The sequence below is a fragment of the Drosophila melanogaster genome, chromosome 3R (assembly GCF_000001215.4).
Source record: "Drosophila melanogaster chromosome 3R".
Taxonomy (NCBI): domain Eukaryota; kingdom Metazoa; phylum Arthropoda; class Insecta; order Diptera; family Drosophilidae; genus Drosophila; species Drosophila melanogaster.
The window spans coordinates 23654622-23680014 of NT_033777.3; the positions used below are offsets into that span (position 1 = coordinate 23654622).

Sequence of the window (25393 nt, forward strand, 5' to 3'; positions counted from 1 at the left end):
GGCCTAAGCGAAACTGAGAGAGCTTGAATTACCTCAGTTGGCCGTCGGAATTTGAAATGGCCTTTGACATGCGACACTTGCTCCCCCCAGAGAGTGTCTTGTAATTAAAACTAGTCAGTTATATAACACCAGTTAGTCAAAAGATAAAAAAATATTTTAATTCTGTAGTTAATTAAATTACAATGAATTCAAAAGAAATTTAGATTCTAAGCAAATATTAAAGCTATTTATATCATTTTAGTATGATTTGCTCAGTAATTGATTTTCTTTGCCAGCACTTTCATTACGAAATTACTTACAAACCCTGTACAACACACTTTGCTTAATCCTTAAAGTTTCGCCTGAAGGCCTCAATTAACCTTTGTCAACTTTGGCATCATTTCCAGCACCTTTGTGATGGAACAAAGTCCATTAAGTCGCCGTACATAGGTGAGTATTAGCCCATATTCCGAGTGCTCTGCCACATCTTTCATTCGCGTGACTTGTCAATTTTCTGACAGACAATGGCTGTGGCAAACAACTGGCATTGATGCGACAGGGCGAAGCACCAAAAGGCAGCTCAGTACCCAACAATTAGATTGGCCGGAGAAAATGCTATCAGTGGTGACAGTGGCAGGGAAAAAGGGCTGGGGAAATGGAAATGGCAACAATTGCTGTCACCATGGCGATAAACGATAACAAATTCATTAATTAAAATTTAAGTGCACAACAACAAAAGAAAGATTGCCATGCAAATGGCTTTATCGCTGCTCTGCGCATTCCGGAATTGATTTGCATTGCCAAACAAAAAAACCAAAAAAAAAAAGAGTGGACTTTAATATGCACAAAAAGAAACAATTAAATGTCGTGTAAATTACTCACAAATGTTCATCAATAAATTCGCATAGCGCTGAAGGGTTAAAATACCACTGTCAAGAGATGACTAAAGCACTTGAAAGTTATCCACCAATTATGGCAAATGGTAAATATTAATAATTTTTCAATTTGTTTTACCGGTAATTTTATGTTGTTCCACTTTTTTCTACCCACTTTTTTCATCAAGCCGTTTATCATAATCACTTTATGGGCTGACTTTGTTTTCACTTTAATTAAATTTTATTAACATCAGCAATTTATGACACGTTTTTCCGTTTCAGCAAAGGTAACCACAAAAACGCCAAACCATAAATTGATTACATTCAAAAAATTATTTAGAGAAATAAAAGCCAAAGGAGAATGGAATTTTTACCAGAGTATTTGTGGTAAACTGACTTAGACTAGCTTTTATTTTCTTTGTTTAGTGCCCTTAAGCTTAATAATAATAAATGCAGGAAAATCATAAAGATATTTTCTGTTTGCGTAAGCCGTTTACCCGCAATCTTATCACAAGCATTCTGGGATATACTTTAAGAGCTTAACTTATTCACTTTGTTGTGCTTCTTTTTATATTTAGATTATAATTTTAAGTATTATATTAAGAAGAATTATTTAAATTTTCTACGTATATATAAAACTGAGAATACTTTCATCCTCATTGGCCAACCGAAATAACCCTTTATTGCTTAACTAAACACATAACATGGCAATTATAGCTTTTACCTGTGTAATGGCTCTCACTAACCTCGATTAAAAATTCATTTGCATATCACCCATACGCCCTGTGTGACAATTTCATGCGACTTACGGCCAGATCTGACAAAATAAAGCAGACAAAGAACACCATTTGTGCACCCAATCCCATGGGGAGAAAATGAAATAAAAAATTTTGAACAATAACAACGGATAAACCAATTTAAAAAATACAATCTGCAAACCAAATCTGCACACACAGACGACATGACATTTTGGAAGGAGAAACAGACATACAGACAAGAGATGGCTACATTTTAAATACATTCATGCCATATAGTTTTTGTGCATTTTTTGCTCACAAGCCAAATTGCGATGTGTGCCATGGGCACAATTCAGGAACAGGACCCTCCCACACCCACTCCCCCGCCAAACAATCCTATTTTAATTGTTTAAGTGTCGGCAAAGCCAAAAATAAAAAATAGATAAAAAAAAAGGGGGGAAACAGAAAAAATTAAATAAAAATCAAGTGGAAAGTGTGCAATGCTTTTAATGAATTCAATAAAACTCAGATTGAACTTGCACCAGTTGGCATCCGTGCTTCGTTTTTTTTTTTTTTTTTTTTTTTTTTTGTTAGTGGCTTGCCACAAGGCCAAATAAATGTTAATGAGGGACAAAAAGAATCGGGTTATATTCGATTCTATTGGGCGAGGAAAAGGGCGCTAAAAAGCGGAGAAAATTGAGATGACCGCGGAGGACAAAAGCCCCTTAGTGAGACCAAATATATTTACTTCAGCGCGTTGGTCTTTTATTCTTTTTTGCCGCTTTCTTTCCTGTGTTGCTGTAAACTTTCGCTCTGTGCACAGACTAATTGAACTTTCGTTGAAACGCAAGTCATTAGAAAGCAAAAGCAGAACTGATTTTCCGGGCCGTCGATAAAAGGAAATTGAAACAAATAGTTAGCCGACAAATGGCAGGCTAATTCAAAACTTGACAATCCCGCGAATGGAATGCATTTTAATTAAATGCTCTCATTGTATCGCCTTTTGTTCAGCTAATTGGGTTAAGTGCACTCCGCTTATCGACTTTAAACTTCCTGTGACCAATCAATCAGCAAAATATCTACACATTAATACCCTCGCTCAATGCAGTTGTGTGAATTCCCCCATGTATGTAACTAGATATACTCAGACATTGCACTGCAATTAAATTTGATAGCGAGTGGAAGGAAGGGAGTCTGCAGACTGTCTAGAAATTGAAATCGACGCTCCAATTCAATTGACAACATGATGGCAATATTATTTTTGGCATAAGCTAAACAAAAATAGAGCACCCTAAGCAGGCCAAGCTATGGAATGCCTAATACCGTGTTATTTTGTAAAAAATCCGACAATCAAAGTCCCATTAAAGAAAAAAAAAGTATGGGAACTATAATATTCTTAATTAAATTAGTTGCAACAACTTTTTTTCTTGTATCTGAATAAAATTATCTTATAGATATAAAGATGTTGTGATAGTCACAAGATAAACCTCAGTCCATTATACCCTTACTATTCTCATAGTACCCATGCCCTAAGTAGTTCAATCGACATGAAGGCCCCTATTAATAGCTGCTAAATGAAAAAGAAGAGCAGAAGGGAGAGTGGCAGAGAAACCCCGAAAAGTGTCACCTTGCATAGCGCAAATATTTGTGTGTGTATCTCTTCCTATCGCCCATACCTCGTAGTACAGCACAATCGCACTATCCAACTACCCCGCCCTAGTGCCCGGACTCCCCGCCAGGTGGCTGGCCCAGAAGTCTTTTCGAGGTGTGAAAAGCGAGCAAGAGCGACCGCAAAGGCAAACACAACGCAATCGCTGGCCCGCCGCTGATGTTGTGTGTATATTTAATGTAGCTCAACTAAACCAAAATCCAAAAACGAACAAAAAAAAGAAAGGAAAAAAGTTGAAAAAAATACAGACAAAACACAGGCAAAGGTCAATATTGAAAATTGATAAACAGCAGAAGCGCCAGCAAAATCACCAGTGGCAACGACAACGACAGCGGGTACGGCAAACAAAACAGAAATAAGTAACCTGAGCTCTATCAGCTCCGTTCGGTTCAGTCCTTGGTGGTGGTTTCATAATTAAAAGCAAACAATTGCGTTTTTTTATTCTATTCCATCTCGCTGTCCCGCTTACACTTCATCTATACATTTCCATTGACCACAAAACCGAAAATTCAATTTTCAATTAATTTGTTTTGCAGCAACTTTGTGGCAGTAATAAATACCAAAAAAAAAAAAAATCGTCAGCGGCAAAATAATGGGGCAGCCTTATAAATAGGTCGGCTATATTTAAATTGGAACAGACCCAAAACAAAATCATCTCTAATTCGGTTATTTTTAATAATTTACCAAGAAGGCAGGCACGCAGATAATCAACATAATGAACAGTCAACTCGACTTGGTTTCATGTTAATTAATGCAGTTTCGGAGCCAGCTCAAAAACATGTTCTGCACAACTTTCAATTACTTCTGGATGCCCTACGACGATACTCAAAATTAATTGGTGTGGAAAGGGTTTCGCATTGCCATCAACCACTTACCCAAAACTCAATCACTCCATGAACTTTTGCGGGCTTCTTCGCCCGAAATAAAATCAACTATAAACTACAATGTTCAGTTGGTCATGATTCGAGGCCGTGCGTAAAATTAATTTTACGGCATGTTTGGGCCAACACACATGTGGATTGGCCAAGAGGCCAGATCGGAATCAGCGTACGAATCCGAATATGAAATGAAACTCAACTTAACTCGAGTCGATTCGAATCGACAAAAGTTTGTAGCTCGCCTTTTGAGTGCTGTTCATGTGTTCAGTTGGCTTGGAGCACCAGTTAAGTGCATTTATTTCACTTTATTTTCAACATTTATCGGCATTCTGCACTTTTGTTGATTTTGTGCAAGCCAAATCCGCAACGGAAGTTGCAGGCAATCAGCATTTTTGTTGCTACTGAAATTGCAATGAAATATATTTTATAAGAAATTTGTACAGCTTTCGATGGAATTGCAGTAATGCATTTTCAAAATTTAATTTTAAGCTCGGTCGCGTCATGCTCCAGCAAAGCTAAACAAAAACACAATGCAAAACAATCATCTTTTTGCGTATACATTTGTTGTGCCCGACATATCGTGCGATATACTTCCCCAGTACATTTCCAATAACAACATATAGCATACTCGTACAGCATCTGCCATATCTGTATGTCAGTCTCGCTAGACGGACACATTTTTAGCTACTAGCTGCCGTTCTATCTCTCAATAAAATTTTATTGTACCATAGTTTCTGTTGCGTCGGATACATCGTCCGAATTTAAAAAGATCAACATTGAATTGCATTTGTATTTGGCTGAATTTCTGTTCTTCCCTTTGCCCAGGAATTGTTTGTAAATAAAGATTTAATGGCCACAACAGAAATAATTACATCAACGCTGGGGAGAAATGCTTTGAAAAGCTAAACAAATTATTAGCCAAGTGCACTTCTAACTAAACATTCAAACGGCAAACGTACAGATAGCATAGAAAAAAATCTATTTTAATTAAATTATATTTCATGATTAAACATTGTAATGCCCTAGATGTGGTATTTAAAAATATCTCAATTTTATGTCAAGAAGACTAGCAAGTAAATAAAATACGGTCTTTGCATACTTTTCACATTAATTTATCTTTTATTTTTCTCGGTGCACCTAACGAAATGCATTCATTCAATAGGGAAAGGTAATTCGAATCGTATTTTGACTTTGAAATTCAATGCTTTTAATGGGCCAATAAATTTGCTTACCTAAAGGCCTTCAAAACCGAATGCCAGTTCGAAAATGCATCTATTAACCACACCTGGATGGAAATTCAAAGTGAAAAGATAAATAAGTGTGCACAAGTCAACGAGAAAAGTGCTTGAAGCTAGACTTAAGTCTAGGTATTTTTCAGAAATACTTAACTAGTTTTATCTAATAAGACTTCTAGTTTAATTATATCCCCGATTATATCTGTCCATCTTTATTAATTCAATTTGGGTTAATTTAAATCGAGTATCCGCATATAAAAATAACCAAAAATGAAATATTTTGACAACCACGCAAATTCATTACATTTCAATCAGGTTTCGGGTTAACTGTCAAAGTCAATTAAGTTTCCTGGAAAAACGAGTTTTGAAAAAGCTCCGGCTTTAAATACCCTGAACCTGAATAAAAATGAAAATGGTAATACATGTTGAGTGTAAACAAAAAAAAACGGAGAATGATGATAAATTTGTGTATTATAATGTCCCATGAGCCTGACATTTTAACATAGACATGAATTAGGTGAAGTACAAATATCTCATAAGTAAAAGCCAGTTATAGTTGTGTAAATACCTAAGCTAAAAATAATACATTTGCGTTTACAATAGGTAAACTAGGTATAAGTAAACATATATCAAATTTGACATTTTGACACGAAAACGAGCCGGGAAATTGTTATCCTATTTTTTTTTTAAGTTTTTCCCTCAGCTCGTTTCTTTGAAGCTTTAAGTTACACCAGTTAGGGTATGCAAAAAGACACCTTTAAGCCGTACTCATTAGGCGAAGCCAAGGGGAATTGGCTCCAACCGAAAGTGGCACCCCAAGGTGGCCCCGTGTGTCTGCCCCTTGTTGCCACACACTCTGAAAAGACCAGTGGTGGGGAGGGGGAGGGGTCAGGTGTGGGCGTATGGATGGCAGGGGTTAAAGCTCTAGCCACGCCCACTTAGGGCTGAGCTGCAGCTGTGCTTGTTAAGTGGATATTTTAAGGCCGGGCTTTGGCTGTGATGCGGTTGGGCTGTTGCCTTTTTAAGTACGGGTATTTCAGAACCGAAAAAATAGCAGGGAAGCAAAACCGAAACCCAAACCCCAAGCCGAAAAATGGGTAACAAAAAAAAAAAGGCGAGTTATAATAAAGAGACTGTAGGAGCAGCTCAAGCATGGCCAAAACGATGTTGCTGCAATCGGACAGAAAACGCACGTTGGGAGAAAGGTGGAGAGCCACAAAAGTGCTGGCTTATTTCTACCATCTACCCATCCACCTAGACATTCTATAAGATTTAATTACAACCTGCAAAATGGGCGAGAATAAAAAAAAGACAGTGGAACACAAAAAAGAAGCTAAAGAATCTGGCTGCACAGTTACGCTTTTGTGTTTGCAACCTTTTGACTGCCTAAATGCTGCCCCGTTTCTTGGCCCCCATTTTCGTTGGCATTGTTCTGTATCTGTTTCAGTTCTGCTGCTGCTTTTGCTTCTTCTGCTCGACTTCTGCACTTCTCTACAAAAAGGTTTGACACAGTTTCTGGGGCCATTTCGCTCTGCTCTTTAAATGCCATTTAAGCCGTGTATTCTTTTTTTTTTTTAGCGCTGTTGCCTTTATTCATCAGTTAAGAAAGCTACTACAACTTCTACTTCTAGACAAGAACGAAAGCTGTGCCGAAAATTCGGAGTCATGTTCTGGAAAGCGTAACAAAAGCCGCAAGAAAGTATCTGGCGTAAAGACAAACCGTATGTGTGTACCTACATATGTATCTCGTCCATCTGTAGCGCTAGTCTACCAAAGTCAAATTATATCTGACACACGAAAATAACACACTGCAAGCCAAGACAAGCCAAGCCAAACACAACGAGTCGACCCACAGACACATAAAGGCATTTTAATAATGCGTATCGTTTACACTAAGCAAAGTAAGTGCCATAAGTTTTATAACTCATTAACCTTTCCGAGCGGACCAGAACCGAACTTTCCACCCCAGATGTTCTTGTGTTTGTTCGAGTATTTGAGTGTTTGCCCCATCTTGTGGCGTTCTATGTCACTGGCTGGGAGAGCACAGACAACAGGCCGACAAGACCAACAATGGCAGCAGCCAACAAATTCTGGCCAAGTATCTTCAAGATACATGTACATATATACAAACAAACACACCCAGACATTCTGAATTTCAGTCTTCCCGAGCTTCGTTTAATGCGCTTCATTAGCTTAAGCTGCAAACACATTGAACAATGATTTTCACTTTTCCATCAAGCCATCAGGCCTGTTAGAACGATATTTCTGATTAATCATGCACTTAAATGATACGATACTACGGGCATGTGTACTTTGTATGGCCAGTTAATGAAAGAATATGGACAATATAAATTGAAATTCCAACGCTCCGTTAACGGTCAATGCAGTTTACAATAAGGCGAGAAATGAAATCAGGCCAATGACCGATTAGAAAACTCTCAGTGATATGACACTTTTTAAGCCCGCTCAGTTTTTGTTTACTACTTAAGCTTAAACTCGATATTAAATAGCTGTGGGAAAAGTTTATGTGATTGTATTAGCTTTAAGACGAACAAATGGATCATCGAAGTTCATATCAATGTTCGAAGCACTCACTCATTCAACAAAATCTAAGTAGAAATATACTTGTATATAAGTTTATAGCGTAGAGTTCCATTACAGACCATCCTGTAACTATCAACACGTTTCTTTATAATGTTATTGTTGTTTTCTAGCAGTGTACTCATAACTTGCGGCAATCAAAACAAACATAATTCACCGCTGGAAGTACTCTCTCTCTCTCTAGGCCATATATGATACAACTACTTTAGCCTGGCAACAGACCATCCATACCAAAAAGCACCTCCAGATCTGGAAACCGAGTGGCATGTGCCAAGCGTGAATGCTTCCTGGTAGTCGAGAACCCAGACCAAACCCGAATCCACGACGATGGACGATGCTCTGCATACTAATGCCTAGAACCGGGGAGCTATTCGAAATATTTAACACCGTTTTCGATAGAATTCACTTTTCGGGGTGTATGTGCTCTAAGTTCAATCAAATGAGCGCCAAAGTCAAAGCCACAGGGACAAGGCGACAAGTTTAACTTGTTTTCCATCGAATATTTCAGCATAATTAGTGAGGCGAACGAACAAACTAATTATTGAAAAGATACTCACAGCTCGTCCAACTAAATGGGCCTCGAGGCGATGGATCGCATGGAACCAAGATGCGAAACGAGTTCGTGAATCATTCGGAACTCAACGCCAGAGAAGGCTAGTAAATTCCGGACTAAGGTTTATGGACAACAATTGTACCCCCCCAAGTACACCACGAAAATTTCATTGACACAGTTTTTACTTTGTAGTAAGCTTTTTATTTATATAATCTTGAACTCTAAACTGGCACGTTAAGTTTCGGAAAATAATTGTATTTTGTGTTTTATCCGTTTTTCGTGAAGAAACTGGTTTGATGACGACGATACTTTTGGGGAAGTCCCTCTTGTTAAGTTCAATAAATAACGAAACGATAAATTTATTCACGAAAGAAATTAAAGAAAACCGTAAGCCCATTAGAATCAACCAATCATTAATAATAGTTAATTTTTGTTAATGGGTTCATATCAAACGAGTTGCTCTGTTTGCAAACAAGTAAAAACTTTGAACGCTCAACAGTCGTATATTTGCAACATTTCCCATTCCAATTCTATCAATTAACTCATTTAAATTCAACGCAAATCTTCGATCGCACGTTTCTATGTGGTTTACATATTATTTGCATTCTTTCATGTTTATTAAAGCTTTTTGTTTTATACGCTTGCATTCGATACTTTCATTGTTTTTATGCCTCAGACATTTATTTTGATTGCGCTTATGTACGCAGCGGGTTTTTTGAATTTCAAAATTTAATTTCCTGCTGCCGGGTAAAGTCATTTCAAAGTCGATTTTTTACGAGGAGTAATTGTCATTTGCCTTTGTATTCTGTTTTTTTTTTATTTTGATTTCGTTGTTTGGCTAACAAGCTGTTCCAATTTATTATTAATACTGCACAAATACATTTTGTTTAACCAAAATGCAGCAGGTGAAACAAAACTATATTAAACGAATGTTACATAAAACGTGACATTTGTGAAACTCACAATTTTATTCCAAACCAATTCGTTATTTTTTATTTTTGGTTACTGCGTGACTTTTGCGCTCGTGATTGTATTTTCTATTATTGTTGTTATTTGTGATTGTTTGTGCGGTTCACGTTTTGTCCCACGCGACGTATTTTCCATACCACTTTGGCAGAAAAAAAAATTGGATCGCTTAGAGGTTATATTATTATATTATTTTACATTCCTTATATTGATACTTTGTATTCTAGATAGGTTTTTCTAAAAAGACTAACGTCAGTTTTTAATAAACATTTTTATTTGTTACTATGCGGGTAAAGTCAGCCAAGTCAGCGAATAAAATTTGTTTCAAAGTATTGTGATTATGACTGCCTTACTTAAACTGTGTTATCAATAAGTGATTGACAATCACGAAAAACAAACAAAGCTCCAAGCTCGCTTATTATTATTTTAGTTTTTATAAACCATATATGTAAATCAAACAAAGCAACAAGTGAGCTTTTCAAAGGATATCTTCTAAGCACAACCAAGCTCCTTCAACACACTAGCGCCATCTGGGCAAAGCTCCTGGAATATAAAAATTTAACATAAGCAACTTTCTATACCAGTGATAGAAAGTTCAGATGCTATAAAAATCCCATTAGCCGCACACGAATAAATATAATAAATATTTTTCATTTTTTACAGATTACTCATGAACAAATATGAGCTAGCCTCTTATTAAAAAAACGTCATTACACACTTTTTACGGCTTTCATAGATCTGGCTCTTTACCGCAAAAGTTTTGCTCACTCCCTTAAATTTTAATATTTCATTTTATTTACCTTTTATTGTATAACAACCTGGTAGTGAATAGTGCAATAAAAAAATAACAACTAGTCAAACAGAACAGAACTGAAAAAAGGGGACAAAAAACGTGTGGCCGAAAATATATGGTAATAAACCGGTCTACGGGTGGGTCAAACTAACTGTAAATCGGTCTTCAAGCGACGACGTTTAATAAATATTAAATAATTGGCGTGATGCATGCGTCAATATCAGCATGCGAATGAGTTTGTGTTTTTATAAATATATGGCGTGCCGTTAACAATGCCGTAGCTTCCCCTTTTATTTACAAAATTTCCAGCCATTACATAAATCGCGGCCAACAACTCATCAAATTGAATGCAATTAAATGCTGGCCAAAAGCATTAACTATGATTGATCAAATGATATATACATATGTATGTACATATATCTTTTGACGGATGTATGACAGATGCGCACCGATGATACGATAAAAACCTTTCGTGTTTCAGTGTTATTTATGAACTTCAAATAGATAATGAGTTGGCCAAAACGGTTACAGAGGATATATCGTTCGAATGTTTATGATATCCTACAAATATATAATTATACTCGACAGGAAGTGGAAAAGTGCAGCACGAACTATTTAAATATGACTTTTATTGAAGATGTGTAATGCAATTCCCAATTTGGCACCGCATTTCATTAATGCATTGGCATTATTTAAACCTCATTACCATATGATTTTAAAATTAATTTTGTAAGTTCCGCATGCTTTTATCGTTTATGGTATGTACACAGATATTTCATTTTCCTCTGTTGACTTTTGTAACCTTATATCATGAGTCGAATCAAACGGCTCGACATGCCCAGATTTCCCACACGACTACGGCCCCTGCACTCACTAAATATAGAAAATTATAATTTGGTTCCCTTTTTGTTTTTGATTTTTTTTTTTTGTGTGGCATATTAAAAAGCCATTAGGCGAGAAAACAAAAGCAAGCCGGAATGGCAAACAAAAAGTACAAGCATTGCGAACTCTCAACGGGTCGAATTGAAATCGAAATCGAAATCTGAAATCCAAAACAATGCGGCAGTTTCACGCGATATTTATGGGCAAACTATCTTCTTGTGTGAGTACGAGTTTTGAGTACCCGACGACTGTTTGTGTTTGCTATCGAAGTTTTGGTCTCCAGACTGCCTCCGGCATTGGGCATTATTAGACCGGAGTTATGGAGCCAGTGTGTGTAAACAGAAAGAAGCCTACGAACTGGTTGAAATCGTGCTGATTAATGTTCCTCCGCTGGCGGCGTCGACGGAGAAAATTGCAAAACAGCAAATGGCATAGGTCAGTTACACTAATTGAAATAGAATGTTTTCGGTCAGTGGTTTTTCGTGGGTGCTACTGTGCTCTATATGTATATGTAGTACCAGATCCAACGCTCCACCAGCGTGGGCAATCGTGAATGGCCAGTGCTTGGGCAAAAGTGATAATCATTTAGAAAGCATCTCAGACTCAACTCTCACACACACTACCTTTCACTTAAGAACAGCGAGCAGCAATGATCGAAGTGAAAGCAAGGAGAAAAGTGTAATCTTAAAGAAAGGAAAACCCACTCATAGGAGAAGAAAATCAGCTGTCATCTTGATATTTTCAAATTATGAAAATTCATTAAAAATAATTGTTCTATATTTCTTAAGTTTAAGTTAAGCGTTGATTAATTAATTGAACGGGTAAATTGCAAACCCACGACCTCAATTTTTTTCCCACAGTTGCAAATGATTTTTTTAGCCCCAAAATGATGGAATGCTCATCTCATAAGAAGATGTTTTTCGTGGTTTCTTTTTGGTCCTATCAATCGGAGATCTTTTTGTAGCTACAAGCTAACATCAACAATTTGCATAAATTCTTACCGCAAAAGTAACTTTCTAAAGAAGTGAAGAACCTCATCAGAATATGACATCAACAGGTGGGCAAAGACATGAGGGAAATGTATCTGGCGAATGAACTTACGAGCTTTAGGATACGGAAAAGCTATGCAGTAGAGCTTTGTGCCTTTGGCGCCTGCGGGAGTTTAATGAAAGTCAAAGTACAGCTGATGACAGCTGAGCGAAATCACGTGGTGAAGCTTTTGGGAGAGAAATTGGGGGAGAGCCGCCAAGTGAGAACTGCTGCACAAGTGAGCGCCGAAGGATACGCATGTCCTGGAAACGTCAAAACAAGCAAAAGCTGATTATAATACGGCTCGGGTGTGGGTTTGTTATTGAGGCCCGATTCCTTTACTTTTGGCCTGATTAGACGACTGTCTGCCACTCCCCTTTTGGCCCTCTTTCACCCCGCCCACTTCCCATTGCACTCTTCGGAGACTTCAACTTTGATTGACACGATGAAGTAGCAAATGCACCACTTGAGACAATCAGCGGGGCGTGGATCTGGGCGACGGCACATCCCATGCCTGAGACTCTGGCAAACAATCGGCGACCGGGAGTCAAACTAATGAGGCGCCAGGAAGCCAGGCCAGCGAAAACAAAAACACCAACAAACCGCTCGAGCGGAGAAAGCAGCGTTTCCCACCAAGGATACAGTGAGGCCTCGGGGGGAGTGTACAAAGCAACAAAAATGCAGTAGGAAAAACTGTTGGAATTAATTGACGTTTTTTTAACCTCATTGAGCTTAACATAATATCAAGTAAAGCCGGGGAGATTTCTATATGATGTAAAACTGCTATCTCTTAGGTACATATAATTAAGTAATTAGCTACCAAAAATAATATATAATTGGCCTCACTTAATTATACTATTGAAACTGAAGAAGAATATTGCTCTTAAGAGGTCAAGATGATAATAAATAATCTACTAGTTTCATAAAACATCGCTAAAATACCGGAAGTTGTAACAGTCTGGCTTGTTCAAATCCAAGTCTTCAATTTGAGGCTTTTGAGTCGAGTTTCCCATCTTTTGTTCTACGCTAGGTGTGTTCACTGTATGCGAAGGCGTGCCAAGGTTAAGCGTTTGCTCATTGAAGGTGCGGTGGGTGGTGGATGATGGGTGGTTGTGGATCTGGTACGCTGCGGGTGGGGAGTGCCACTGGTCAGAGGGCGACGGTGGGTGCAGCTTGTGCAATCAGCTGTTGCTAATGAAAAACGTCGGCGAGTTTAGCCAGGGATAAGCAAGAGTCAAAGCTTATTGATTTTCAACTGCGTAAGTTGGCCAGCAAAAAATTAGTGGTAAAAAGAGAGTGGAAATCGGAAGGGGCAGTTGGGGGGGTCAACTCAATTTCATGGGAAATACATGGAGATAACAGACAACTTAATTAATTTGCTCAACTAAATAGAAACTTACCCTGGCCTTTGTATTGTATGTAAATTCAATAATTGCGTAGTTTGTTTTTACTTTTTAATAGCTTGATGTTTTCTCCTTGTTATGTGAAAATCTCTTTCTTTTTATGGTCGTAAATATTTCCGCTTTGAATTAAAGCAATCATAATAGATACAATTATAAAGATGGCAATTATTTATGCACTCGCGTTTTCTTTTGCATATTTGATAGAGTCGTACACACAGCAATTTTCGCGTCGTTGAGCGAGGGAATCTAATTTATATATGAGGTATATGCAAATTATAGCTGGGGCCAAATTAAACGCGCAAAATGGAGGCAAAACTTTGATTTGATGATGTCTAAGGTCGCCGGCAAAGACAGACACATAAAAAAACAAACAGAAAATTTCGCTAACAAAGCGGTGAAAAAATAATAACAGAAATTTAGCTCTTGATTTCGACGCTCAGAGCGAGAGCGAAAAGTCGGGCCATATAGGGAGCGTATTAGATGGCTTATCAGTGCTTATCAACACGACCGCTGATGACGCCACGAGATACAGATACTGTTGGACACCCAGATCTAGATAGACGGGGCAAATTGAACAACATTGCAATCACCGGAAAAACGGGGCTTTAACTTCGGTTTATCTGTTGTTCATATATGCGAGTATATATAGCAACAGCTTGTTCGACATTTGGATACATGCCGTGTATCTGTATCTCATAGTTTGCCGTGTTTGGCGCGCTGTAGAACATCTCTGGAGATTGATAACAACTGAATACTGATTTTTGCCATATATTGGCAGGGCTATTCCCGACGATTTTTGTATTTTCATTATTCTAAGAAATACTCTTAGGTATTTTATTTGCCATTTATTGCATTCTTTAAAAATACTTTATTTTAATTAAATTTCTTTATTTGATAAGAAGATTTATAGCTCATAATTTTGATTGATAAGCTTAGGAAATTCACAATATGATTTTCTTTAGAATATACGTCTTTGGTTTTAGTTTAGGTAGTGTGTTTCCACTTAAATTTCTTTAAAGAATTTCCCTGGTCAATTTGTGTGTTTGTTGTTTATGTTATTGTTGTTGTTGCTGACAACCAAACAAACACCATGAACTTGAGCACACACACACGCACACACGAAGCCACGGAAAGCTTCTTGATTGCACCACTGTATCTTTTTTGGTGCCGATTTCCTTGCTTGTTAGCGTATTTCACTGCACCGCGATGATTTCGCTAAACCTTTGCATTTTCCTTGATATTTTTCGCGAATCGCCAATTAACGATTTATTCTGAGGGGAGTGCACGCGTGGGAGCCCCAAAAAAAGAGAGAGCGCCCGGAGAGAGCGGCTGCCTTTTTGGCAGCAAACAGAAACAACAACCCACCAAGCCAACGAGCGATATACGACCGCGTCGGACGAACAAACTTGACAGCACCAAGTTCCGATAGCGACTGAACGGAGAAAACGGAAAACTGAAAGCAGAAATCTCAAATCGCGGCAGAGCGCAGGCAGCGCAGTGCTACACAGGAAAAAAAATGAATAGAATAACAATCTTAAAAATGGTCAACTAACTGAATCTCATTGGGCGTACTTCCAGATTACTGAGTGCATTTTTAAGAAATAATAGTGGCCCTAATTCTTAAAAGACCCGTTGCATTTGGAATTATAAAATAGTTCAACAGTAAGCATTTTGCTTGGTAAATTTCGCAATAGTGCAAACATTTGTAATGCACATATGAGATTAAAGTTGTTTCCATTAATCAACGAATTTTCTCCGTGTACGCAATACTCTCGTTCACAGTTAAAATGCCTTCAGTTGTTGCTGTCGCTGCGCTGCTCTCTTGTTGTCGTTGTTGTTGTCAATCAATTGACAAAAAGGTATCGCCTTTACAGTTATATCCTCTCATCCGCTGCTCAATCCACTCTCTCCCTCTTTCTCTGCTGCTTAGGCGCTCTCACTAAACTAAAACAGCTGATTGCGCCTCGAAAAGGTAAACAGACCAAAGCTTGCTCTCCCTCTCCTCTCACTTTTAGCTTTTGCTTTTGCTCTTTTGAAAAATAGCGGGGGTGTTCGCTTAATAAGCTTGCATTAAAATAGTAATTGACTAAGAAGCTGAAGAGCTAATAAGAAACAAAGCCAAGGTGGTCGGAAACAAGTTTCTAATAAGACCCTGTTGCACTTTTGTCGGCAAGGGGGTGGAAGTGGCTGGTGAAGGGCGGAAAATGCACGGTGTGTAGTCAACAGATTTGCCTGTCAGCGATTTCAGCCCATTTGGTTTGGCACATTTAGCATACCCTAGATCACAAGGGCTATATTCCACATGGAAAAGGTTTGGGTAAACCCCAATCGGGGATTAACAAATCATTCGAAAAATGCACGCAGCCAATTCTAGTTATAAATAGAAATTTTACCATTCGATGTTTAAGGTGTTAATTTATTACCGTATTAATTTTAATTTATTAGCTAAAGTCTAGGATTGAATGCGATAAATTGCTCAACTTAAGTTAATTAGAATGAAAAATGGTTAAAAACTAGTTTTTCATACAAAAAAGTGTTTTCTAATATTAGTTGTAGAAATTACTCGAAACCCATCATTAATCATTATCAAATAAATCTTCAAATGTATAATTATCATTACCTACAAAAAGTGGGTGTATTTTAGTTTGATTTTTAGGAAAGTTTAAGCCTATACTGTCCAAATAAGTGGACACACTTTTAAAATATATAATGTGCTATACATAATTACTTGCTCCAAACTCCTCAACGCTAAACCATTAATTCCACTTACTTCCTGACATAAACAAACTATTCCCGGGCATTAACATATAGTTCCCCGTCAAAGATCGAACATGCGACGATCGATCCGCTAGAGCATTTGAATTTCGTCTAGATAATTTTTCTAAAGGCGTCTGACAAATTGCAATTGGCTCTATAATAGAAGGCATAGAACGCCGAGCCCAAAAAAAAAGTACAAGTATATATAGATGCGAATATACATATATATTTTGGTACAGGCACATAGAAGTACGACACACAAACCGCAAAAGGCAACAGAAATAGATGGCAAAGAATTTCTAGTTGACTGAATACCGAATGTGGCCGCCGAGCCATCAGTCAGACAGTCCGACGACCTAGACCTAGATGTCGGATATAAGATATAAGATACAAGACCTAAGATACTAGATACCAAATCGGTGCCAGAACCTAAAGCTAAAGCTACGCTTAACGGAAGCTGAGCTGTTCGCTCGGAGGCGTCATAAATCTTGCGCAACGCCCCATTGGCATCGCCAGGGGGCTGGGAACGCCAACGCAGCCATATATTACTGCTACTATATATACCGCCGATCCCTAGGCCACGAATCCGGCCAAGACAATGGCCATTTGCATGGCTCGCACAATTATGTACCATCACTCTAATGGCAATTTGTTGGCCACTGTGTTAATGTGATTAGAGACCGATGTGCTGAAGTGCCGATGCGCTGCTGGTTGCGGAGTTCTGTGTTGGATGTGGACAAGTTCTGGCCACTTGTTGCTCAACTCGACACCTCTCAAGAGCCCACAAGGAAGTTTCGAGAGCTGTAAATTATTCGCTTTCTGTTTCCGCTTCTTGTTATCAGATGTGTGGGAACAAATAGAAGTCTGAAAAATTGCACTCGAAAAAAAAAACATCTACTCGAAGCTAGATTTAAATATTATTAACATGTTTCTTTGTGCGATAGAACCATTTTAATAAAAATATCGTTTAATATGTCTAAAATTCTGGTTTATGTCACAAGGCTTGCTTTTAAATTTATTGAGGCAGTAAGAGAACATAACTCTTTATAAATAGAATGGCATTTACTTTTTGGGAATACTGGTTTAATGAATATGTATTTCATTTGCCCAATTAGGACTTAGTCCAAAACTAACAATAATTAAGATACTTTGTAGTAAAAAGGTGAACCAATAGTTGAAAAAAACAACTTATAATTATTTGTTAAAGTAGGTTAAGTTATCTATGCCATTGCCTAACTGCTAAGGGTTTACACTTAACTGCAAGTATGCTTCATGTTTTCTATTTGCTGTTTGCTTTTCCATTTCCACATTTGTATCTGTATCTGGCAGAACGCCTGCTCACCGCTCAATCCAATTAAAAGCCGAAACCATCTGTCGTTGGTGCCCTAAAAAAAAAATACGTTTGCAGACCCGGTAGAACTGCCCCCGATTTGAGTCAAGTGTTATTTTGGGCGCTTTGTGTGCGCCACAATTATACGACAATTATAAATAAGTAGCTAATACCTTTATCTAGCGTCGACGTAAGTCGGCCGAGTTTAGAAGGTGTCGTGATGCCGCTAGCGGATATCTTTTTCAGCGTCTAAATGTATCCGTATCTGGACAGCGGCCAAGATTTACGAGTTACACTCGCCGGATTGCGACGGTATTGTGCGTCATGATGCCGGGTTATTGGCATCGGAACTAACTGTTTTCGGAGCGATCATTGCCTCTCACCTTTCGGCCGGCTATTGCACTCAATTACCAGGTGGCACAAAGAGTGGAAACGAAAATGGAACTTTAGCGCACACATGAGAACCCGTTTTTACCTCCCAGCTAGCCCTCAACTCATCTGTCGGCACTTGGTCTAGATACATGCGAAAAAAGCGTTAAAAGATACAAGATAATCTTCTCTCTCGGCCAGGTACAGATATAAGTTGAACTGGATTTGTACAAAAAAAAAGAAAATGGCAAGTTGTGACGTTTTTTTTTTTTCTATGAATATCCAATTCTGTTTGTCGGGCAATTTGGAATGTCAAAGTTGACAACTGCATGGTAAGTGGAAAACTATGAGATTTATTTGCCTGCAGCGGCATGTGAAAATGCATTTTCGGCATTCGCGGTATTGTGGCGTCATTTTTAAGGTCCATGCTTGGTTGCATGTGCGGCAGAGCTTTGTTGACGATACCCTATAAATAGCCGAAAGGTATTTCGATTATGCTGCTAAGTGCAGCCAACACAAAACTATTACAAGAATAAGTTAAGGAAATTGATCAAGGGGCTAATGACCTGTCATTATGTAAAGGAACTTTTTCAGTCAGCAAGTCGGCAATTGAAAGGGTAAACGGTATGAACTGGTTGGTTGACCAAGCTTGTTGAACCACTTATTAAGCCGATTACTTAAGTCAAAGAGTTGGATGGTCAAGTTGAAAGTTGAACCGGACATATAAACAGGAATGTTGAACAGGAAAATTTATATAAATGTTGCAATTTTTACCAATTAACAGAGGATTATCAGGAAAGTACAAAACATGGAAAATTTGCTGTTTTAAGTCGAGAAATTGGATGACTCGGCAGAAATATTTTTGTGCAAGTTAGGATGGGGAGCCTTTGAAACTTTATATATAATATAATCAATATACACAGTGATAAAACTATAGACAATTAGGAATGTACTTGAAGGCTATGGTGGTGTTCCAAAGCCGTCACCACCTCTTATGAGTCTATTTAACAAAAGGGCCTACATGGCGCAATTTCAAGTGTCTGGAAACAATTGAAATGTGGTTCAACAGGCAGTTTGAATCAACTTAGAGGTCCAATCTCATGGTAACCATCTCGCAGCGATTCCCATTGCAGACCGCAGAGCATCTGGCATTCGATTGCCAGCCAGCCAACCAACCATCCGGACTCTTTATAGAGCATTTGCACGCGAGCCAAGACGCTGATGAATACCATCATCATCATCATGTAATACCCGAGAAATGTGTAACGATGAGGCAATGCCAGCCGGAGTGGGATTATGATAGGCCAGATTTGGATGCGCCGACTCTCTGGAGGGACCTCGTAAAAATTGACTATGCTAATGGGGCGGCGGAAATCGGGTATTACCCCAGCGTAATTTGCATAAGAAATCGGCTTGGCTGGGATTCGGAATGCACAATTAGATGCTCAGACACGTTCTCCAGACGTGGATGCCAAGTACTCCTGGCAGCTTAAGTGCCAGTAGGTAGAACGGATCTGCTTCGCATGTAGCTGAAGGCGGAGGACCCAATGCAACCACTTTGGATACAAACCCGATCCACAGTTGCATGGTCGACAGGCGGAGAAAGGCTGTGGCAGCGGAAAAAGAGAAAAGAAGTGATATTTAACCAAATTTCTTCCTGGACGGGGTCTGGTAAAAAACTGCAAAACTGGTCCACCGTGACCCACTAAAGCCTCTCTTTACTTTTCACTCGAAAATCAGCCACCAAATGCTGGCTTTAACACTAACATGGGCCAATAGGTGCAAACGGACCCGCTTTACTTCTTATTAATTTCGTTTAAGGTGAAGCTACCGTGAGTCACGTTTACTTTTAACTTCAGTTAATTGCGTTTAAAATACATCGAGAACTCATCGCATGTATTTTTAGACCATGTGCAAAACTTTCACTTTGCCGAAAAAAAATCAATCAAAGTAGATAGATAAGATTTTCGCAAAATTTTAATTAACGACGAGAATATTTATGGGCTCTTTGTAAGCACTTATTATTAGTAGTTGACCAAAGTTTCCTCAAGGGTTAAGTTTGCGGCCCAATGCGTTTTCGGCAAACTAAACAAGATCAACAAAAAAAAAAAGACAACAATAAAATACGACTGGCACGGCTTCATTGGTTTTGCGGTTAAAATGTTGCAACAAGAACTGGCAATGCCACAAAACTTTGAAGACTAAAAAACGCAGTAAAAAATATGAGTCGAAGCTTAAATACACTTGGTAGTTATAAAAAACTATTGAAGCTACGTTGATGTGAAAAAAGTTCTTATACAAAGGTTTTTCTTTATTTGAAAGAAACTTTCATTTTAAAATTTGGTTAGCTGAACTATGAAATCTGTTGCTTCAATTTCACAAGGTTCGCCTGGCAGAACCTATAATAAACCCATAATCATTGTTCTGCCCACTTTTGCCTAGACTAATAATACCCCTTTTATATCGCCATCAAAACCACGAAACAACGGCGAAAAACTGGCGAATCTATAAAAATGCAAATTAGAAGAAGCGAAAAAATAACACAACAAACGACTCCAGAAACTGGAACGAACTAAGACGGCAATTTCAGACTATGACTGCAACTCCAACTCAAACTCCGATTTGGATTCAGATCGAGGGGCCGTCGATAAACGTTACTCGTGCTATTGCCTCTGGGCCACAAAAGCGTTGGCGTCCAGTCTCTGTGATCCATGGACTGGCCAGCCCAGTTGGCCAAGAAGCGATTTGGGTTAACTGCAGCTGCAACACGCCGACGATCGGGAAACTCGGGCCAACTAATTGTGCGGAAATCTGCGAGACGCGTCATAAATACTGTCGCTTTTCTCATCTCTCTTTCAGCAGAGCGGTCTTTGATGGGAAGTTGCAGCTCCGCGATGTTCAGTGGTTGCATTTGCACCTGCACATTAAACAATAAGAAGAGATGCACCGAAAAAAAAATGCTAGTGTTAGTTAAAAAGTTAGTTAGGTTCAGTGCTAAAATAGTGGAATGTAGCTCAGAACCAAGTTAAATAGTTTACAATAGTTTATCAATATCCCAATGCACATGTTAATATCTAAAAAATTGCATTAATATATAATAAAATATTATAAAAAAAATATAATAAAATTCAGCGATATGCAGCCAATTAATATTTGCTAGCAATCACTTGACGATCGATCTTTCACCAAATTGCATGCAACATGGTTGGTAGAAAGGATACACTGAATATTCATGTAAAACCGACCATGTTGATAGAAATTACATATGCATGGGAAAATATGAAAAGTGATGTAACTCGGATTGGCTCCACATCTAGTTGGATCCCTTTCCATTTTTTTTTTTTTTTTTTTTTTTTTTGCCGTGCACTTAGCCGGAGGCATTCTTGCGTGCAAACCTTGACCATGAAAAACACGCTCCGCGATGCGATGCGATGCGATGACGTGCCCATAAAAGTGCTGGCCAACAATCCCAAACATTTTCCTGGCCAATTAAGAGCCAAAGAAAATTAGTAAGAAATTGAAATTGCTCAACGGCCACGTTTGCGATCACGTTTAGGCCGCTTGGTGGCGATGGTCAATGGCATTCGGCCGGCAACTTGTGCGACAGTTACATCTATATATGCGCCACAAACAACTGGTTTGCGGGCCAAAATAAAAAACAAAACAAAAAAAAAGACTACATAATAATATACAAAGCAAAAACACCGTTTTGGACCGGCCTCCAAGGGGCACGCTAGCCAAATGGAGCCATTGCCGGTCTGTCAATTAGCAACCAGGCGACATGGCGGTGCACTGAACTTGTTACGCTTAAATTGTTGATAAGCCCACAACACTCATTATGATTGCCACTGGCCAGCGAAAATGTGGCAATCGCACCGTTTTGGCCATTAACCCATTTTTCGGTCCGGTTCTAAAGTTATTCCGTATGACTTAATTCAGGTTTTAGTTTCTACATGCTATAGGTATTATACCTTATATTAGTTGCGTAGTCATGCCTTTAATAGAATTATCTGGCAATAATCAATTATTAATTAATAGCTAAATTTACTCGCTGAGCATTTTAATTCAATTAGTTCAATTGCTGGCATTATTTAATTAGTACCACCATTTGATAACTCGCTGCACTTGACTTTGCATGCTATTAAGTTATTTTATTTACGCTGCAAACGATAAGTAAATTTATTAAGTAATTTTCAGTTCTGCTGTTTAACTTGTTTTAACCAGCATTCATTTATTTTAGGTATTTGTTTCGCTTGAAGAGAAATAATACCTATTTGCATTCGCTCTGGACAAAGCTCTTAAATCTTAAAAACATACTATTAACATATAAATATGTACATACATATATGCAAACATTTTAATAAACATTATTAGCTCCTGCCTTATCTGAAGTCCAAGAGTTCAATGGGTTAAGCCGCAGCCGTATGCCAGTTCTCTCTGATTAGAGACCAGAGATTAGAGATATATGGCCAGTTGATGCTACGATATTTGCGCAGAGCAATTGTTCGTTCGATGGCGGGAGAAATGGGAGAGAAAGAACAAATATATAATATATATATATATATACATACACGTATATATATATATATATAGGAGGCGAGCGTGTATTTGTGTGAATGTCACAGATGTGCGTGATTGTTTCCATGGAGCGGCGCAAGTGAAATGGGCAAGTTGAAAAGAGCAGTTGTGTTTGGTTTGTGAGGCTGCCAAGAGCGAAAAACGAACGCGGACAATGAATAAAATATTTGGGCTACTGTTTACCCTGTGTCTGCTGCTCGTTTGGCCCACGCCCGGAAATGGCCAGTCCCCGGATGAGTCCCGGCTCCTGGTGGCCATTCACTACGAGGCCCTGTGCCCGGACAGCATGAGCTTCATCCGGCGCAGATTGTACGATGCTCTGCAGGACAACGACTGGTGGTCGGTCACCGATCTAAAGCTATATCCATTTGGCAAGGCGGGGGTGAGTCAGCTAAGATCAAAATGATAGAATTCTTATGCATACTATAGTCATTTCTTTAGTACTCATTTCGAATTCATTAGCAGTTCATTTCGAAAACCATTTGTATTTACATTAAAAAAAAAACAGCAATAAACTGAAATACACACACACAATTTGTTTGTAGATCGTGAAATAGTTCATGTTTTTTGAGGTTTTAAACCAGAATTTGTTACGTGCAGTTCTACAACAACACATCCACTGGCGAGAGCCAAGTATTTTGTCAGCATGGCGTGGATGAGTGCGAACTAAATGCACTCCATGCCTGCATTATTGAGACCCTGGACATTCGGAAGGCCTTCAATCTGATCTACTGCATGCTGCGCTCCTATTCGAATGAGCTGGGCCCGTGCTCGAGGAGCATGGGTGTGGACGTCAGCAAGGCCAGGGAGTGTAAGGCATCCCGAACCACGGCAGAAATACTGGCGCCCTACGGCAAGGAAACCCTTAAACTGGGCATCTCCTTTGTGCCCACCATTGTGTTCGAGAATGTGAGTAACCAACCCAACCAGGCTTACATGATCAAATACCAGACTTAACTTAACATTACCCTCTGATCCGCAGGACTTTGATCCTTACGACCAGAGAAGCATTCGCAACAACTTCGAAAGACACTTCTGTCGGCAGTATCTGAAAAAGTTCAACATCAAACTGCCCACTTGTTCCGCAATTTTGTAAACTTTTATGTAATGTACTGAGTAATTTAACTGTTTCAATGTTCCAAGACCAATAAACAATAATTATAACCAACTGGAGTGTTTGCTTACTCGCTGACTCACTTGGGGCCAATAAAAATTTACATGTGTATAGTATATACATATCAGCTTATCAGTCATGTTTTTGTATACAGATTCTAATCAGAAACAGCTGTCTGGTGGTCTAAAAATAAGATTAAAACCCCGCTGCTCAGTAAGTTTTCCGTAGTCAGCGCATAAATGTAAAGGGGAAAATGCTGGTTGACAGCAGGGGCGTCGAATTGGTTGGCTAGTCACACCCTTTATCTATATATTTATATTAATTTTTTCAAAAGCGGATATATTACAGAAAAATTATAAAAAACAAGCGAAAAGTCACCCTACTATTGCAATACAAATAATTATTTTTTTTTTAACTTATATGATTTTTGAGCCCCCCTTGAGCATTTTCTAACCACGCCACTGGCCGCTTCGAATTTGACGAAACGCAGTGACAACGCTGCGCATTACAAGTCCCGGAATTATTTCAGTGTCGAGCGTTCGCTGGCGTTGAGCGGCCGAATATTTCAAGATCAGCTCGGGATTAAACTGAATTTGCCATGAGGGCGGCTGTCTTTGTGTGTCTGCTGCTGGGATGGGTGGGCGTGGCCACGCCAAGGGTAAGTGACCCAGTTGATCGGACTGAATCCCGAATTGCGACGCTCCCATTGATCGTGACTTTGCAGCGTTTGCGCGGACCGCAAGCTGACCGACTGGCGATCACCCTGTACTACGAAGCATTGTGTCCCTACTGCATGGAGTTCGTGACCACGCAGCTCAATCCCTCGATGGTCCGTCAGGATCGACTTCCATTCACTGATCTTACGCTGGTTCCTTATGGAAATGCCAGGGTAGGTTTCATTTTTCGTAGCTTAAACTAGTAGTTATAGTACAAGTACATAGTATAGCTCAATTTGAAGTTTTAGAGTGTCAATCAGCGTTAATCCGCACTTAAACTTCGCTTAATCCCCTCCAGACGAACGATGACGGAAATGTGGAGTGCCAGCACGGAGTGATGGAGTGCGAATTGAACGCGTGGCACGCCTGCATACTGGAGCACCATGACATTGCCCAATCCCTCAAGCTGATCGCCTGCATGATGAGGGGTAAGAAGAACAGGCTGGAAAAGTGCGCTGACCACTATCAAATCGACGTGGGCGATGTCAAAAATTGCAAGAAAACGCGACAGGTGAACGACATTCTGAGGAAGTACGGCAAGGAAACGGCCAAGGTCTCATTTCAGGGAGTGCCAGCCGTAGCTCTGGATAACGTGAGTTTAAATGCGAAAGAAATTCATGAAATCTAAAATAAAACTTTGTGATTTTAAGGTTTATAACGCGGATCTATCAGCAAACTTAACTGATCATTTTGATGCCATTTTTTGCGCCAAGTATAAGGAAAAGTTCAATAAGCAGCTAAATAATTGTCAATAAATATTGTGTTCATTTAACAATACATTTTTTTATTAAAAAATATTTTTTGCATTTTCTTTGTAATTAAATCGTAAAATCAGGTTCTGAAAAATGAATAGTTCGAATTTTTAGTTTTCCCGCCCAGCAGTGGCGCCATCTATGACAGCATGCTGCCAGACCTTTGAACATTCGCTA

At 38.9% G+C, this 25393-nt stretch overlaps 3 protein-coding genes across 8 annotated transcripts in view; 2 read left to right on the forward strand and 1 right to left on the reverse strand.

Moving 5' to 3' along the window:
- CG31145 (uncharacterized protein) overlaps window positions 1-15038 on the reverse strand; it is a 63909-nt gene extending 48871 nt beyond the window's left edge. For 4 of the 6 annotated variants that reach the window (NM_001369999.1, NM_001144629.3, NM_176547.3 and 1 more), the window contains exons 1-3: window positions 14966-15038; window positions 13598-13719; window positions 5371-5423 (exon numbers count right to left, since the gene is read on the reverse strand). The gene's annotated coding sequence lies outside the window, so the exon portion shown is untranslated. Of the gene's footprint in view, window positions 1-5370; window positions 5424-13597; window positions 13847-14965 lie in introns of all 6 variants that reach the window. The other 2 variants (NM_001144631.2, NM_170079.4) reach the window with 2 other exon arrangements.
- Window positions 15039-22736: 7698 nt separating this feature from the next.
- On the forward strand, window positions 22737-23800 carry GILT3 (Gamma-interferon-inducible lysosomal thiol reductase 3). The gene is made up of 3 exons (NM_142908.3): window positions 22737-23016; window positions 23235-23543; window positions 23617-23800. The coding sequence occupies exons 1-3, from the start codon at window positions 22789-22791 to the stop codon at window positions 23728-23730; spliced, it is 651 nt and encodes a 216-aa protein (NP_651165.1). The 5' UTR covers window positions 22737-22788; the 3' UTR covers window positions 23731-23800.
- Window positions 23801-24273: 473 nt separating this feature from the next.
- GILT2 (Gamma-interferon-inducible lysosomal thiol reductase 2) lies at window positions 24274-25234 on the forward strand. The gene is made up of 4 exons (NM_142909.4): window positions 24274-24406; window positions 24473-24637; window positions 24763-25056; window positions 25115-25234. Exons 1-4 carry the CDS (start codon window positions 24347-24349, stop codon window positions 25217-25219), a joined length of 624 nt encoding a protein of 207 aa, NP_651166.1. The 5' UTR covers window positions 24274-24346; the 3' UTR covers window positions 25220-25234.
- Window positions 25235-25393: the final 159 nt, after the last annotated feature.